Source organism: Humulus lupulus, chromosome 7 (genome assembly GCF_963169125.1).
Source record: "Humulus lupulus chromosome 7, drHumLupu1.1, whole genome shotgun sequence".
NCBI classification, from domain to species: domain Eukaryota; kingdom Viridiplantae; phylum Streptophyta; class Magnoliopsida; order Rosales; family Cannabaceae; genus Humulus; species Humulus lupulus.
Window position 1 is genome coordinate 7,946,343 of NC_084799.1, and position 15,102 is coordinate 7,961,444.

Genomic DNA, 15,102 nt, shown 5'->3' on the forward strand with positions numbered 1-15,102 from the left:
TAACATGTTTGATTTAAACAACTGAATAAAATTAGATTATCAATTTTTTTTAAAAAATAAAATAAAATCATACAAAATATAAGCACGAGTGAAGAAATTATGAATATGGATCATTACGATTTTATAAATGATTAAACAATAAATTTAATGAATAATAAAGTATAGAGCTAGAGAAAAAGAAAATTCAATTTTTCTATTAAAAGTATTTTTGTCCTCAGTACAAATTTAAAAATAATGAGAAAAGAAATTTTAGGAAAAAGAAAATTAAGACAAATTTCTCATTTTGCCATGAGATATATATTTTAAATCTCTCAATTCTTGTAACGATATTTTGTTTTTTTTTTTTTTATTTTTTGGACAAGACTAAGAATCACACACTTGACAAATGTCGTTTGTAGAAGTATGTATGTTACTGTTACCATAACATAAAATCAAAATAGTATTCTAAATCAAAATAGTACAGTCCAACTTTGAAAGTCCTATATTTTTTTCCCAATATAAACTTTTCAGGTCAAGACAAAGTCATGCCAGTGGTGGGGACATTTCTTATTTAATAAATTTCCACTTTTAACAATAAATTTCCACTGATATTTTGTTTACACTATAAATAGAGAGACCCCATACACCACAACGTACCATTTTATTAACTCAAAACAAATTTAAAAAAAAACAAGTATAGTTTTGGGCCATGGAGATTGGAAAGGCACTCTTGACCTTTTGTCTTCTTGGCATTTTTGCCTTGGTTGTTCGTTTGTACAATGTTTTGGTTCTGAAACCAAAGAGACTAAGATCCATTTTGAGAGACCAAGGCATCGATGGACCACCGTCCAATTTTCTGCTCGGAAACATCAGAGAGATCAGGAAGGCTCAGGCCAACTCGCCCACTCAACTCACCCAGACTCACAAACTCGCCTCTTTCCTCTTTCCATTTTTTGATGAGTGGAGAACCAAATTTGGTAAACTCATCAAACTCTCACATATATATATATATATATTGTTATGAATAAAGTGACCATTTTTATTAATTGTTTATTTAAAAAAAAATTTACAGGTGATGTGTTCGTGTTTGCACTTGGTAACATACAAATATTGTACGTGAATGAGAGTGAGGCCGTGAGAGAATTAACAACATGTACATCTCTGGACTTGGGAAAGCCTAGTTATCAACACAGGGAACGAGGGCCTTTACTTGGACAGGGGATTTTGACCTCAAACGGCCCCGTTTGGGCTCATCAGAGGAAAATCATTGCTCCGGAACTGTATATGGACAAAGTTAAGGTATGAGTATATGACTGTGAAAGATAACCAGTGCTATTACTATTAATATTTTTGATGCTTGACCTTATGGTTAATGGATTTTGTTGTGATAGGGAATGGTGAATATGATTACAGAGTCAACTATCACATTGATGGAATCATGGAAGAGTAGGATTGTTGAGAAAGAGAGTAGTGGTGGAGGAGGAGTTGTGAACATAAAAATTGATGAGGACATGAGGATTTTTTCTGGGGATGTTATTTCTAGAGCTTGCTTTGGGAGCAATTTCTCTGAAGGGCAAGAGATATTCTACAAGTTAAGAAAGCTCCAAGAAGCTATGGCCAGAAAGTGTTTGGCTACAGGGATACCCGGTGCCAGGTAATACAATTTATATCAAATAAAATAAAAATGAAAAAATCTGAATTGGGTTTTGATTTAATTTTTTTGTTTGTGATATGGAATCATGGAATAATAGGTATTTTCCTACTAAGAACAACAGAGAGGCTTGGGCACTTGAGAAAGAGTTAAAGGATTTGATACTAAAAGTTGTGAAGCAGAGAGTGGAAGCATCGTATGAGAAGGATGTACTGCAAATGGTACTTGAGGGAGCTCAAAAGAGTGATCTGAATGGGGAAGAGGCAACTGATCGATTCGTTGTGGATAATTGCAAGAACATTTACTTGGCTGGCTCTGAGACAACTGCTGTGTCTGCCACGTGGTGTCTCATGCTGTTGGCCACGAATCCTCAGTGGCAACAGCGCGTTCGTTCTGAGGTTCTCGACATCTGCCGTGGCCACAATCCCGATTCCGATATGCTCCGTAAAATGAAACAGGTATCAGATATCATGATTTTGGTTTCGGCTACTCTTACTACAATTTGCCTTTGGTCATTCCAATTTTAATTTGAACATTTTTTTTAAATAGTAAATAAAGCTAAACAAGTATTATCGTGATTTTGGTTTGGGTCAAAATTGAAATTATATATATGAACCAAAATTATATATAGACTAATAAAGTCATACCATTTTGTTTTTAACATACAGTTTTCTATTTTTTTTTTACATTCATAAATGGGAGTCGAACTTAGAGCATCTCTTACTATTCTAGCCAATTTGTATCTAAATTTTAGATATTTTATCTATGACAAGTTATTATACTTAGTCAATTTTTAAAATTCCTCTATTATTTATGGCTAAAGTTGATTATTTTAATAATTTTTCTAAATTTAAGTTTCAACATATATTAATTTAAAAAGTTGATTAGTTTGTCTTTATGTTCCAACATTACTTCCTTTATTATTTTAATAATATATCATTAATTTGCTTAACCATTTCCTAACTAGTTATATTTAAGTAGCTAGTCTATTCAGGTTATGGTTAGAGTATGAAAAAGTTAAATCCTTAATTAAAATGGTAAGTTTTATCACACAGCTAGTGTGGTAGATTTGACCTTAGAAGCTTTAAGATGTTGTACCACTAATCACTCTATTTTTCTAACTTATACTGTAACATACTTATTTTTTTTATTTTAATTATTAAAAGGTGGGTATTATCTAATCATGGGGAAAAAACACAAAATAAGTAAGGATAAATGAATGGAGTGAAAACGAGATAGAAAAGTGAATTTAGCGAGATAAGATTACTTTTAACAATTATTTAATCTATTAGTATAATACTACTCCTGTCTCGTTTCTCTTTCTTACTTTACATCCTTTCACATATGTGGATCTCTAATAAAGAATTACCACATTTTTTTTTTATAATATTTAAAAAGTCATGATTTTTCTAAGATTAATTAAATCAATTGATTTGATACGATGTCGTATTCTAAATCAAGTCTAAGTCTTTTAGTATTAGCTCATTCTAAAAGTTATACTAAATTTGAAACAAAATATATCATGACTCAAATTTAGTACATCAATAAATACTACTGTTTATTTACTGTATTATCACTAAATATTATAATAGAATAATTAATAATTAATAACCAACCATATATTATTTTTTTAATGATAAATTTCTTGAAGTACATGATTTTAATAATAAAAAAAATAATTTGTATATGTTCTCAATAAATACTAAATTAATTATTAAATTTTTTTGTGTTAATTTACATGTTGTGCATTTGAACACAATTTAAAATTTTTGACCAAATATAACATTAAATTATTTTTTTTTGCTAAATTTGGTAAAAAATTTACATCTTGCATTAAAAAAAGTTTAAAATATTAAATGTTTTTATTTATTTGCAGCTAACAATGGTGATTCACGAGACTCTGAGGCTCTACCCGCCAGTAACAGTGGTGTCAAGGGAGGCTTTCAAGGACATGAAAATCGGCAAAATATTTGTTCCGAAGGGTGTGAATGTATGGACTACGGTTTTGACTCACCACACAGACCCTCAAATATGGGGACCCGATTCTTTTGAGTTCAACCCGGAACGATTCTCCAATGGGATCACAGGGGCTTGCAAACTGCCCCACCTTTACATGCCATTCGGAGTCGGGCCCCGAATCTGTCTCGGGCAAAACTTGGCCATGGTTGAGCTCAAGATACTCTTGGCTCTCCTAGTATCCAAGTTCTCATTCACTCTTTCTCCTAATTATGTCCACAAACCGGCCATAAGGTTGGTCATTGAGCCTGAACATGGTGTGGATCTCTTGGTCAGGGAGTTGTGATTTGTCAGAATACATTTAGTATAATTGAGAGAATCGATGACATAATTAATAATAACAATCTGTTTGGATATGGTAATTGTTGCATGTGGTCGGGTTGACTATTGGGTGCTAGTTTTTTTATATCTGTAATGTACAAAAGTTCAATTAATCTATTTTATAACAATAGTATCAATTTTACAATTTTGAAAAAAGGTTTATATCGCTGTTCTCCAAATTAGTGATGCTTGAAAATTAGCCACGTATCTTACTTATTATATAAACGTCTGTGTAGCAATATTTGTTGTGTTCAACAGAAGTTTATTTTAAAAAAAAGGGACTATTACATGTAGAGACTTTATTTTGTAACTGTTATTTTTATTTTTCGCACATGCATAAATTGTAACTCCAATTTTTTATTTTTATATGGTAATTTACAATGTGGTTTTGGAGAAACTCTCACAAATTTTTAAGAAATTATAAATAATTTAATGTACATGTATTTGTTTTGTTTTTTATGCTCGTGTGAAAAATGTTACTTGAATTCTGATTTTGTCGTCCTAAATTATTTAGAATTTTCTAAAAATTTGTTGGAAGTCTTTTATAACTATAATATGTATTATCATATAAAATAAATAAAATTTCAACTTATTCATGTATCAAAAATAGAAACTTTCTACCGATAAAGAATGTTTTTAAGATTCTTATCGTAAAAGCTCCCATTAGAAAAAAGTTAACTTTAACAAAACCTATTAGTGCATATGTTCTTACTTAACAGTGAATGAACAAAAGTATAAGAACTTGAATGTCTACTCTGTTTAACCTAAGAAAATAGTTAAATCTTCATCTTAGATTATAAATTATTAATTCAAATATTTTTTTTACATAATGTGCTTGTAGAAAATATAATAATAGACGATAGATAGAAAATAAAGATCACACACAAATTTACATGGAAACCTCGAAGAGAAAAACCACAAATAGATGAGAGAAATGCACTATGTCAATAATGATAGAAGAGTGTTTCAGCAATACAACTCAAAGAGTATACATAAAAAGGAAACTCTAATATAATAAAAATTCTTAGATTGGACTTTTAGAATTTGAGTCACTAACATAACAAATTCCACCTTGACACAAGTTCTGAATAAGAATTGATTTCAACACACACAAAATCCTCACAAAGCCCCAAAGGACTAACTCAACAAAAACCAACCAAATTCTAGTAGTGCTCAAACTTAGCTACATGTAAAGACTTAGTCAACGTATAAGCAGCATTACACTGTATGATTATAACTTTTTCAATAAATATGTGTCATTATGACTGTTATTTTAAATCCCCTTATAAGCTACACATTGTTGGGTTTTATGCCCTTATAAAACCATGTCGAACATGTAGCACGATTTCATATTATCAATAAAAGTAGTAGAAATCATTTAGTTTAACAACCGTGTTGCTTGCTTGTTTTATTACATGATTATTGAAATAATACAAACATTTATAAAATCCCGAACATATGGATAGTTACAATTATAGTAACTAGGTCACAGTGGATTATAGTTGTAATTATATGTTCAAAAGTACGAGTCCTAAGATTAGATCAGTGCATTGGATTTTCATTGATTAGGCAATCTACGATATGATCTACTTACACATTCAGGGTGTGATGTCTTGTCCAAGGTGTACACCCTGGTTTTCACGCGGGCTGTTTAGCAGGACGAGCCTCGGACTAAACATGATTTAGTCCGAGGCTCCCACAGGCCAGAGGCTCTATTTCCAGGACGGGCCCTTTCTAGCTCGAGGGGGACCTGTTTCCAGCTCGCACTTGTTGCACCAGGAGCTGGGAATAACATCCGGCGACCACGGACGGATAAGCTCGGGTTATGGATTGCTCCGGTAGCGAGCTTCTCAGGAAGCTCTGACCCTATGGGAATTCAACACGCAAGATAAACGTGCATATTCCTGCCATCACGTGTCCGATATCCCCCTGACTTCTCGGACACGCAGCAGGAACGTGCGTATTCAGACACCCACGGACGAGTTGGGTCGTGCGGCCCATTATCTCCTTCCATACTGATTAGACCACACTTGTGTGTCAGGTTTAGGAATTAATCATGAATATCACAGACTTGATATGACAAATGGTAAGGTCACGGGATGACCTCCCTACCAACTTCCAGGTGCCTTCTCCTATAAATATGGAGACCCTGGGAGTTGATAGGGGTTGGAAAAATAGTCTTTTAAGAGCTATATACTTTGTAAACCAAATATCCAGAGAATATCAATAATATTGACTAGTGGAGTAGAAGGATTTTAACCTTCGAACCACTTAAAAACGTGTCTTGAGTCACCTAGTTCTTTCCTAAAAGATTTCATATCTGTGACGGTTCTACTTTTAGTACTAATCTCTTTCTCTTCTTCTCTTAATTATCTGTTGCCGAAGAACCGCGTCAACAGTTTGGTGCTTTCATTGAGAGCAAGTCCGATTAGTACTACCACAAACATACAACTATGGTGACCACTCGATCCAAACATGGCAACGAGACAGAACAGCATGATGGGCAGGAGGCCCGCCATGTTGCCCTCCCTGATGAGCAAGTTCCTGAAGTCCAGCAGAGGCTAGGAAAGCAGCCGGCCGGCCAAGACGACACTGGTAGTTCGGCGCCCCGACCGCCTAATTCGAATCCATGTTATTACACTGCGGTGGAGATGGAGAATGCTCAGCTGAGGAGCCAGCTAGCAGCAGCTGGTCAGCAAATCCAGGATATTCTGAGTCGACTACCCCCTCTCACAACCAACGGTAACGTTGGAGAGAGGCAAGGCGAGGCTCCTAAGTCTCGCCGGAGTAATCGATCCAGGCATAGCCGTTCGGGTAGACTCCCTGCAGCCAACTCCACCCCTTCACCACGCCATCAAGAGGCGAACTTCAGGGAAATGCCTCGGACCGAACCGCAGCAGTACAGCCGTTCGGTTAGGACGTCAACCCCTAGCTCTCAGCCTTCCTCGAGGACGCCCAGAAGAGATCGAGGAAATTCCCAAAGAAGGGCCGAGGAGATCCGGAGACGTCAGCCCGTCCCCGAAGAACGTCCAGTTCCTCGTCCAGCTCGCCCAGCGCGAAACTAGCAAGCTGGCAGGGCCGAGAGGCCCCCACCAAATTTAGTCCGTCCGGACGGCACTAGGATCGCCTCTCCGGTCAGGCATCCTCCTTCTCCCATCAGATACCCGTCTCCTCAGCCCGTCCGAGACATCCCGACCTACGGAAATAGTAGGAGAGACCCGCCATCGGTCGGGCCTTCCCGGCGCAGCAGGGTGCCGGGGGAAGGATCAGGTCGGAGCCTCCAAAGACGCACCTCGAGCCTGTCCAGCAGGAGTCACTGGACCGGTAGTGCACGGAGTGATCTTTCGGGAGGAGACCTGCGACAGCGACTAAGTTCAGCACAAAGTCACCATACTACCCAGGGAGGCGACCTTCGAGATCGCCTCAACTCTCACAGAGAGGATCGAGTTAGGGATGGTAGCCAGGCCCGCTCAGTTGGGGTCCGATCCGAAGTACGTAACGGCGGGAATGCCCCAAATGACCTATCTCAAGATAGGAGGGACAACAACCCGCCTAATATGTACAACGGGTCCGGAGCTGGTGAACAGCCCCGGAATAACCCAGGATCTCAGGACAAGACCCTAGAGCGCTTAACTCAGATGGAGGAGCTGATGAAGAAGCTCCTATCGGAAAAAGAAAAAGACGAATATGATTCAGGGGATGAGATGGAACTCTTCGCCCCCAATATAGCAGCAACGACATACCCTTCTGGCTTTCGTATGCCCCACTTGTCAAAGTTCAACGGGGATGGAGACCCATCTGACCACTTAGGGATGTTCAACACCCTAATGATGGCTCATAACATCGGGCCAGAGCTTCGTTGCTTGATCTTTCCTTCCACCCTAACTGGACCTGCCAGGCAGTGGTTCAAACAAAGTAAAAGGCAGTCAATCAGCTCCTAGAAGACCTTTTCGGCTGACTTCAAGAGGGCATTCCGCACCTCTCAGGCCGCCCGAGTCCAGGCCGACTCCCTAGCTAACGTGAGACAGCAACCTGGAGAGACGCTAAAAGCCTACTTGAGCAGATTTGCAAATGTCGCTGCTCGAGCCAGAGACGCCGACGACAGCTCCAAACTCATGGCTATGAGGACCGGGATCCTAGTAGGCGGAGATCTGTGGAAGGATATTCAAAGGAGGGGGGTCAGCTCGGTTAGTGAATTCCTTAACAGAGCCCAAGAGTGGATAAACTTGGAAGAAGCTGAAGATTCAGCCGCGGGGACCAGCTAGGTCCTCGAGAAGCCCGCTGGGACGGGAACAGAGATCGTAGTGGCGACTCCTGACGTCGCGCAGAGTAACCAGACCGGTGGCGGCAAAAGAAAAGGAAATGGTGAAAACAGCCAGCACGGTCAAAAGAAGAATAAGTCCGCGGATAAATTCAAGCCCGTGTTCACAACGTATACCGAGCTCACCCAGACCAGAGAGAATATTTTCCTGGCCAACGTTACGCGAGTCCCCTGGAAAAGGCCGGAGCCAATAAAACACCCTAAGGGAAAGAGAGACGCTTCCAAATTCTGCCGTTTTCATAACGACGTCGGGCACAATACCGACGACTGCAGGCACCTCAAAGATGAAATCGAGACTCTCATCCGAGCAGGTCCGTTGGCGCAATACTCTCGGAACAGGGTCCCGACAAGTCGACCCGCTCCGGAGATCCCAGCCAGTCAACCTGGACCTCGGGTAGATCAGGACGTCCTTCCCCCCGTGGTCGAGGGAGAGATTTCCACCATCTCTGGAGGACCACACATGGCTGGCACGAGCAAAGACGCCCAGAAGAGGTATGTGAATGAGTTGAAGGCCCACAATGGAGCGGAGTTCGTCCCGGAACAGCGTCAATCAAAACAACAAAGATTAGAGAAACAACCGATCACTTTCACGGAGGAAGACGCGAGCCATGTCCAATTCCCTCATAACGATCCCTTGGTCGTAGCAGTCCAGCTCGCCAACCGGAGAGTAAGGAGAGTGTTAGTGGACAATGGGAGCTCGGTGAACCTCCTATTCCGGTCCACCTTAGAAAAAATGGGTCTGACCGTCTCCGAGCTGAAGGCAACCTCGATGATGCTATATGGTTTTTCAGGAGAAGGGTCAGCAGCGATAGGAACGATTGAGCTGGTGATCACCCTAGGAGACGAGTCCCGAACAGTGTCCAAACTACTCGAATTCGTAGTCATTGACTGCTCCGCTGCCTACAATGCAATTTTGGGCCGACCTACGCTCGTTGCTTTCGAAGCTATCACGTCCGTCCGTCCGGCACCTCGCCATGAAGTTCCCTACTTCAACAGGGGTCTGTACTATCAAGGGCGATCAGCTCGCTGCCAGGGAATGCTACAGCATTTCCATGAAGGGAAAATCTAAACTCGGGCAGGTGACGATGGCCATTCAGGATGAAGAGGAATCTCAGGGACCCAAGGCGGCTCCTGAGATTGAAAAACTTCGGGTTTCCGAAGACGAAAGCTCGCCCTAAGTGAGGACATTGACCCCCGAGTAGGCGAGGACAGGTCCGAGCTCCAAGCTATTGAAGAGCTCGAGGAGGTAGGCATCGATGAACAAAACCCGTCACGGATGGTTAAGCTCGGAAAGAACCTCTGCGATAGAAGAAAGGCGGAACTGACTGCGTTTCTGCGGAAAAACCTGGACGTATTCTCATGGTCGCACGAGGACATGATAGGGATCAGTCCGAGCGTAATCATGCACACGCTCCACCTAGACAAAAGCGTCCCTGCCAAGTCTCAAAAGCAGAGGTGTTTAGGGACAACCCGAGCCGAAGCCCTTGAAGAAGAAGTAGCCCGGCTCAAAAAATGTGGCTTTATCCGCGAAGCCAGATTTCCCATTTGGGTTGCCAATCCCGTGTTAGTTCCAAAGCCCAATGGGAAGTGGCGGACCTGTATCGACTTTTCTGACCTGAATAAAGCCTGCCCCAAGGATTGCTTTCCATTACCGAGGATCGATCAACTGGTGGATGCCACGGCGGGGCACGAGCTCATGTCCTTCATGGACGCGTACTCGGGCTACAATCAGATCGCGATGAATCCAGCAGACCAGGATCATACCAGCTTCATGACCCCGACTAATGTCTATTGCTATAAGGTCATGCCGTTCGGTCTTAAGAATGCCGGGGCTACCTACCAAAGGCTGGTAAATAGAATGTTCGCGGACCAGATCGGGAAAAACATGGAAGTGTACGTCGATGATATGCTTGTCAAGTCAAAGATTGCCAGCAACCACGTCACTGATCTGGAAGAATTCTTTAACATACTGCGAGAATATGGCATGAGGCTCAATCCTCAGAAGTGCACTTTCGGTGTCGCATCGGGGAAATTCTTGGGTTTCATAGTCAATACCCGAGGAATCTAGGCAAACCCCGACAAGATCAGGTCACTGCTCGAGCTTCCTTCCCCCAGGTCGCGGAAAGATGTCCAAGGCCTCACAGGAAGAGTGGCAGCACTGAACCGGTTCATTTCCAAATCGACCGACAAGTGTTTGCCCTTCTACAACCTGCTCCGGGGAAACAAGAAGTTCGAATGGACAGTAGAGTGTGAAAGCGCATTCCTCGACCTAAAAACGCACCTGGCTGAGCCGCCTGTGCTGTCAAAGCCCAAGGTAGGAGAACCTCTTTTCCTCTACATGGCCGTCACTGAGGACGCAGCTAGTGCTGTCCTGGTGCGAGAAGAGGACCAGGCTCAGAAACCGGTTTATTACATCAGCAAGAGACTCCTCAGAGCTGAGTCAAGGTACCCATTGATGGAAAAACTGGCGTTCTGCCTAATCACGGCCTCGCGAAAACTCAGACCATACTTCCAGTCCCACTCTGTACACGTCATGACCGATCAACCTTTAAGGCAGGTTTTGCAAAAGCCTGAAGCCTCGGGACGCTTGCTGAAGTGGGCGGTCGAACTCAGTCAGTTCGAGATTTTCTATACTCCCCGGACTACCATAAAAAGTCAAGCCTTGGCCGACTTCGTGGCAGAATGCGCGGGATTCCATGAGATCCCATCAGAAGACTCACCTCAGGTCGCCTCCTCAAGTTCATTGTGGAAGATCTTCGTTGATGGCTCATCTAACGAGAACGGCTCCGGGGCCGGAATCATTCTGATATCCCCAGAGGGGCATAGATTCCACTCGGCGCTGAGGTTCGGGTTCAAGGCGTCTAACAACGAGGCAGAGTACGAAGCCTTGTTAGCTAGACTTAGGATAGCTAGTGAGCTAAAGGCAAGCTCTGTCCAATGCTTCAGCGACTCCCAGCTCGTGGTGAATCAGGTTCTAGGCGAGTATCAGGCGCGGGGTCCCAAGATGGCCTCCTATTTGGCTAAGGTAAAATCCGAACTGTCTGCGTTTGGGCAAGGGTCGATTGAACAGATACCTCGGGAGCAGAACGCCAACGCAGATGCTCTCACCAAGCTCGCCACCTCGGGAGAGACAGAAACCCTGGGGTTGGTGCCAGTTGAGTTCTTGGAGAAACCCAGCATAGACGGAGATCGAGCAGATATTGAAATGATTGACATCAGGCCGACCTGGATGACTCCCATTGTTGAGTACCTCGTCAAGGGCAAGTTACCCGAAGGGCGCAACGACGCACGACGAGTCCTTTATCAAGCTCCGAGGTATACGCTAGTCGAGGGGGTGTTGTACCGACGTGGGCATTCCTTACCTCTCCTCCGGTGCGTTCTTCCAAGTGAAGCGAAGGCCATCATGCAAGAAGTTCATGACGGGTTCTGCGGAGATCACGCTGGGGGGCAAAGCCTGGCCTTGAAGGTCCTTCGGCAGGGTTATTACTGGCCGACTCTGTCCAAAGACTCGATCTCATATGTAAAAAAGTGCAACAAGTGTCAGCGGTTCGCCGCGGTTGCGCGAGCTCCTCCGACCGAGCTAAAAATGATTTCGTCTCCCTGGCCCTTCGCCATTTGGGGGATAGATCTAATAGGCGCCCTGCCCACCGGAAAGGGCGGGGTCCGTTACGCCGTGGTAGCCATTGACTACTTCACCAAGTGGGCCGAAGCAGAGCCGTTGGCGACAATAACATCGAAAAAGGTGCTAGACTTCGTGGTTAAAAGCATCATATGTCGATTTGGCCTACCCAAAAAGATCATCTCCAACAATGGCACTCAATTTGACAGCGATCTGTTCACCGAATTTTGCGAAAGGCACGGAATTGTGAAAAGCTTCTCGTCCGTGGCCTATCCCCAGGCGAACGGCCAGGTCGAGGCTGTCAATAAAACTCTGAAGGCAAGCCTCAAGAAGAGGCTAGATGAGGCAAAGGGGATCTGGCCAGAATAGCTCCCCCAAGTTCTGTGGGCCTATAGGACCTCACATCGGACTCCCACGGGTCACACTCCTTTCTCCCTAACCTTTGGAAGTGAAGCAGTCCTCCCCGTGGAGGTGAAGGTCCTGTCACACAGGGTCCGGTCCTACGACCAAGACGGGAACCACGAGCTCCTATGCCACTCCTTAGACTTAGTGGATGAAAGGCGAGAGGATTCACAACTCCAGCTCGCCCATTATCAACAGAAAATCACTCGCTACTTCAACACTAAGGTCAAAAGACGTGCCTTTAGCGTCGGTGATTTGGTCTTGAGGAGAGTTTTCCTGGCCGGGAAAGATCCCAAAGATGGGGTTTTGGGACCAAGCTGGGAAGGACCATACCAGGTCATCAAAGTCATCAAAGAGGGAACTTATAAGTTAGCTCGACTTGGTGGAGGGGCGGTCCCGCGGACTTGGAATGCTATCCACCTAAAGAAATATTATCAATGAGCCATTTGTAAGGCCTAGAAGGTCACCTTCCATGTATAAATAAAAATCAAATGTTTCTCGTTATTTGCAAGTGTAATTTGAAAGTAACAACGAAAGACCCTTTCCCAGTTACTTGGGGGGCATATGGTACCTGGATATAACCAGGTCTCCTTAACGACTTAGGTGTTAATTTTTATCTACGGATAAGAGTTATCACAAACTAAGTCCTATCCTGGTCTTAACCAGGTCACAAAACTTAGAAGTTAACTAAAATTTGTTGACCGTGGTTCTCCTTTAAAGAGCCCGAGATACGGATAAAAGTTGACGCGAACTAAGTTTTTCAAAATAAGTTCCTGGTCTTAACCAGGTCACAAAACTTAGAAGTTAACTAAAATTTGTTGACCGTGGTTCTTCTTTAAAGAGCCTGGGATACGGATAAAAGTTGACGCGAACTAAGTTTTTCAAAATAAGTTCCTGGTCTTAACTAGGTCACAAAACTTAGAAGTTAACTAAAATTTGTTGACCGTGGTTCTTCTTTAAAGAGCCCGGGATACGGATAAAAGTTGACGCGAACTAAGTTTTTCAAAATAAGTTCCTGGTCTTAACCAGGTCACAAAACTTAGAAGTTAACTAAAATTGGTTGACCGTGGTTCTTCTTTAAAGAGCCCGGGATACGGATAAAAGTTGACGCGAACTAAGTTTTTCAAAATAAGTTCCTGGTCTTAACCAGGTCAGAAAACTTAGAAGTGAACTAAAATTTGTTGAACGCGGACCTTCTTTAAAGAGCCCGGGATACGGATAAAGTTAACTCGAACTAAGTTCATAAAAATAAAGAGATGAATTGTAACCAAATGCATAAAAATATATATGTCAAACTGGCTGAGCAAATTGTCTCAAGGCGGAAACGCCTCACATAAAAAAGAGAATTACAATAGAAAGAGTTCAAAATACTTAAACGAGAAGTGTCCTAAGCCCCATCAGTTGGCCCTTTGGAGGTCGCGGTCTCATCCTGCTCCGCCGCGACAGAGGCCTCTCCAGTCTCCGATGGAGGAACCTCCTTATTTAGGCGGGCTTGAAGCTGCGGCAACAAGAATGCCCAGAGGTCCGGCGGCATGAAAGAAAAGTCCGCGTCCGGATTGTGGGACCAGCAGTGATAGAACAGGTCTTGTAAGGACTGCTCCGATACGACCCGCTGGTCTTTCAGGGCGGCCTGGGAGGCCTGGGCTTCGGCCTTCGCCGCCTCAAGATCTGTCCGCGATGCGGCCAGGGAGTTTTTAAGCTCTTGGTTCTCGGAGCGGATCTTCTCTAGCTCGGCTTTAGAGGCCGCCAGCGCGTCTCTCGCCTCCTGAGACTCCTGGAGGGCGGTCTGGCGATCAGCTTCCAAACCCTCGAGCTGGGCCTTGGTCCTAACAATGCCTCTGTATGCGGCAGCAATGCTCTGCAAGAAAAGAATGATAAATTAACAAACTGGAAGGAAAAAGGCGGCGTGTGAGTGTTAAAGCCTTAAAAGAAGGGGGCACTTTACCGTTAAGGTCATGTCCATCGCAGACTCTATAACTCGGACCGGGCTCGTTGTTTCGATGGCCCAGAGCTCCTTCTCCCTGATATTGTAGAAATGGCTGACGGCGTAGCTAGCCGACTCATACACCGTACCCCGGAATGCTTCGGGCATCTTCTCCAGAGCCCGGGGGTCGACCGGGATACGCACATCCGGGACTGCCGCGGCCAGATTCCCGACCTCTATTACCCCGTCCTGGGCGGCTAGTGGAGATCGTTGGGGTGGCGGGTGCATGAGCCCTGTCCTGGCAACAGGGAGGTTCGGCCCCGCGACCTGGGATGGCGGGGCTTTCTCCTTCTCCTTAGCCGGGGATTTGGTGGAGGCCCCAGCCGAGCTCTTAGACTCGCGAAGCCTCTTTAACCTCGGCCCCGCTGGGGGATTCCCACCGAACACAACGCCCCGCAGACTATTCCCGGGCTGAGACATCTCTTCTGCTAAGAACAAAAAACATGGTTATTACAAGGTAGCAATCATGCAGAAATAAAGACATAAGGTTCAAAGGCAATAAGAAAGCAAATACTAAGGGAACCCTACCCCCCGAGCTGGAAGAGCCTAGGACGATTATCTCGCGAACTGGCGAAGGTTCTAGGTCCGGTTCTGACTCGGGGCTAGACTCTTCTACGTACTGCCTAATCCCCGGAGCATAGATGCCCCTCTGGAGCGCAGGCCACGTGCGTAAGTTGGTCCCGTACTCCTCAAAAAGGGCCGACCTAAAGGCTAGGGTATTATCTACTACTACGGTACCCTTAGGCCGACTCTTTTGGTTGTCCAGCACGAGCTGGTCAACGCAATGGAGCAAGAGCGTGTCCAGGTCC

At 43.9% G+C, this 15,102-nt stretch overlaps 1 protein-coding gene across 1 annotated transcript; it reads left to right on the forward strand.

Annotated features, from left to right (window-relative positions):
- The first annotated feature begins 643 nt into the window (after positions 1-643).
- Positions 644-4,129, forward strand: LOC133790575 (cytochrome P450 714C2-like). The gene is made up of 5 exons (XM_062228247.1): positions 644-956; positions 1,052-1,278; positions 1,371-1,633; positions 1,731-2,088; positions 3,507-4,129. The coding sequence occupies exons 1-5, from the start codon at positions 689-691 to the stop codon at positions 3,930-3,932; spliced, it is 1,542 nt and encodes a 513-aa protein (XP_062084231.1). The 5' UTR covers positions 644-688; the 3' UTR covers positions 3,933-4,129.
- The last annotated feature ends 10,973 nt before the right edge of the window (positions 4,130-15,102 follow it).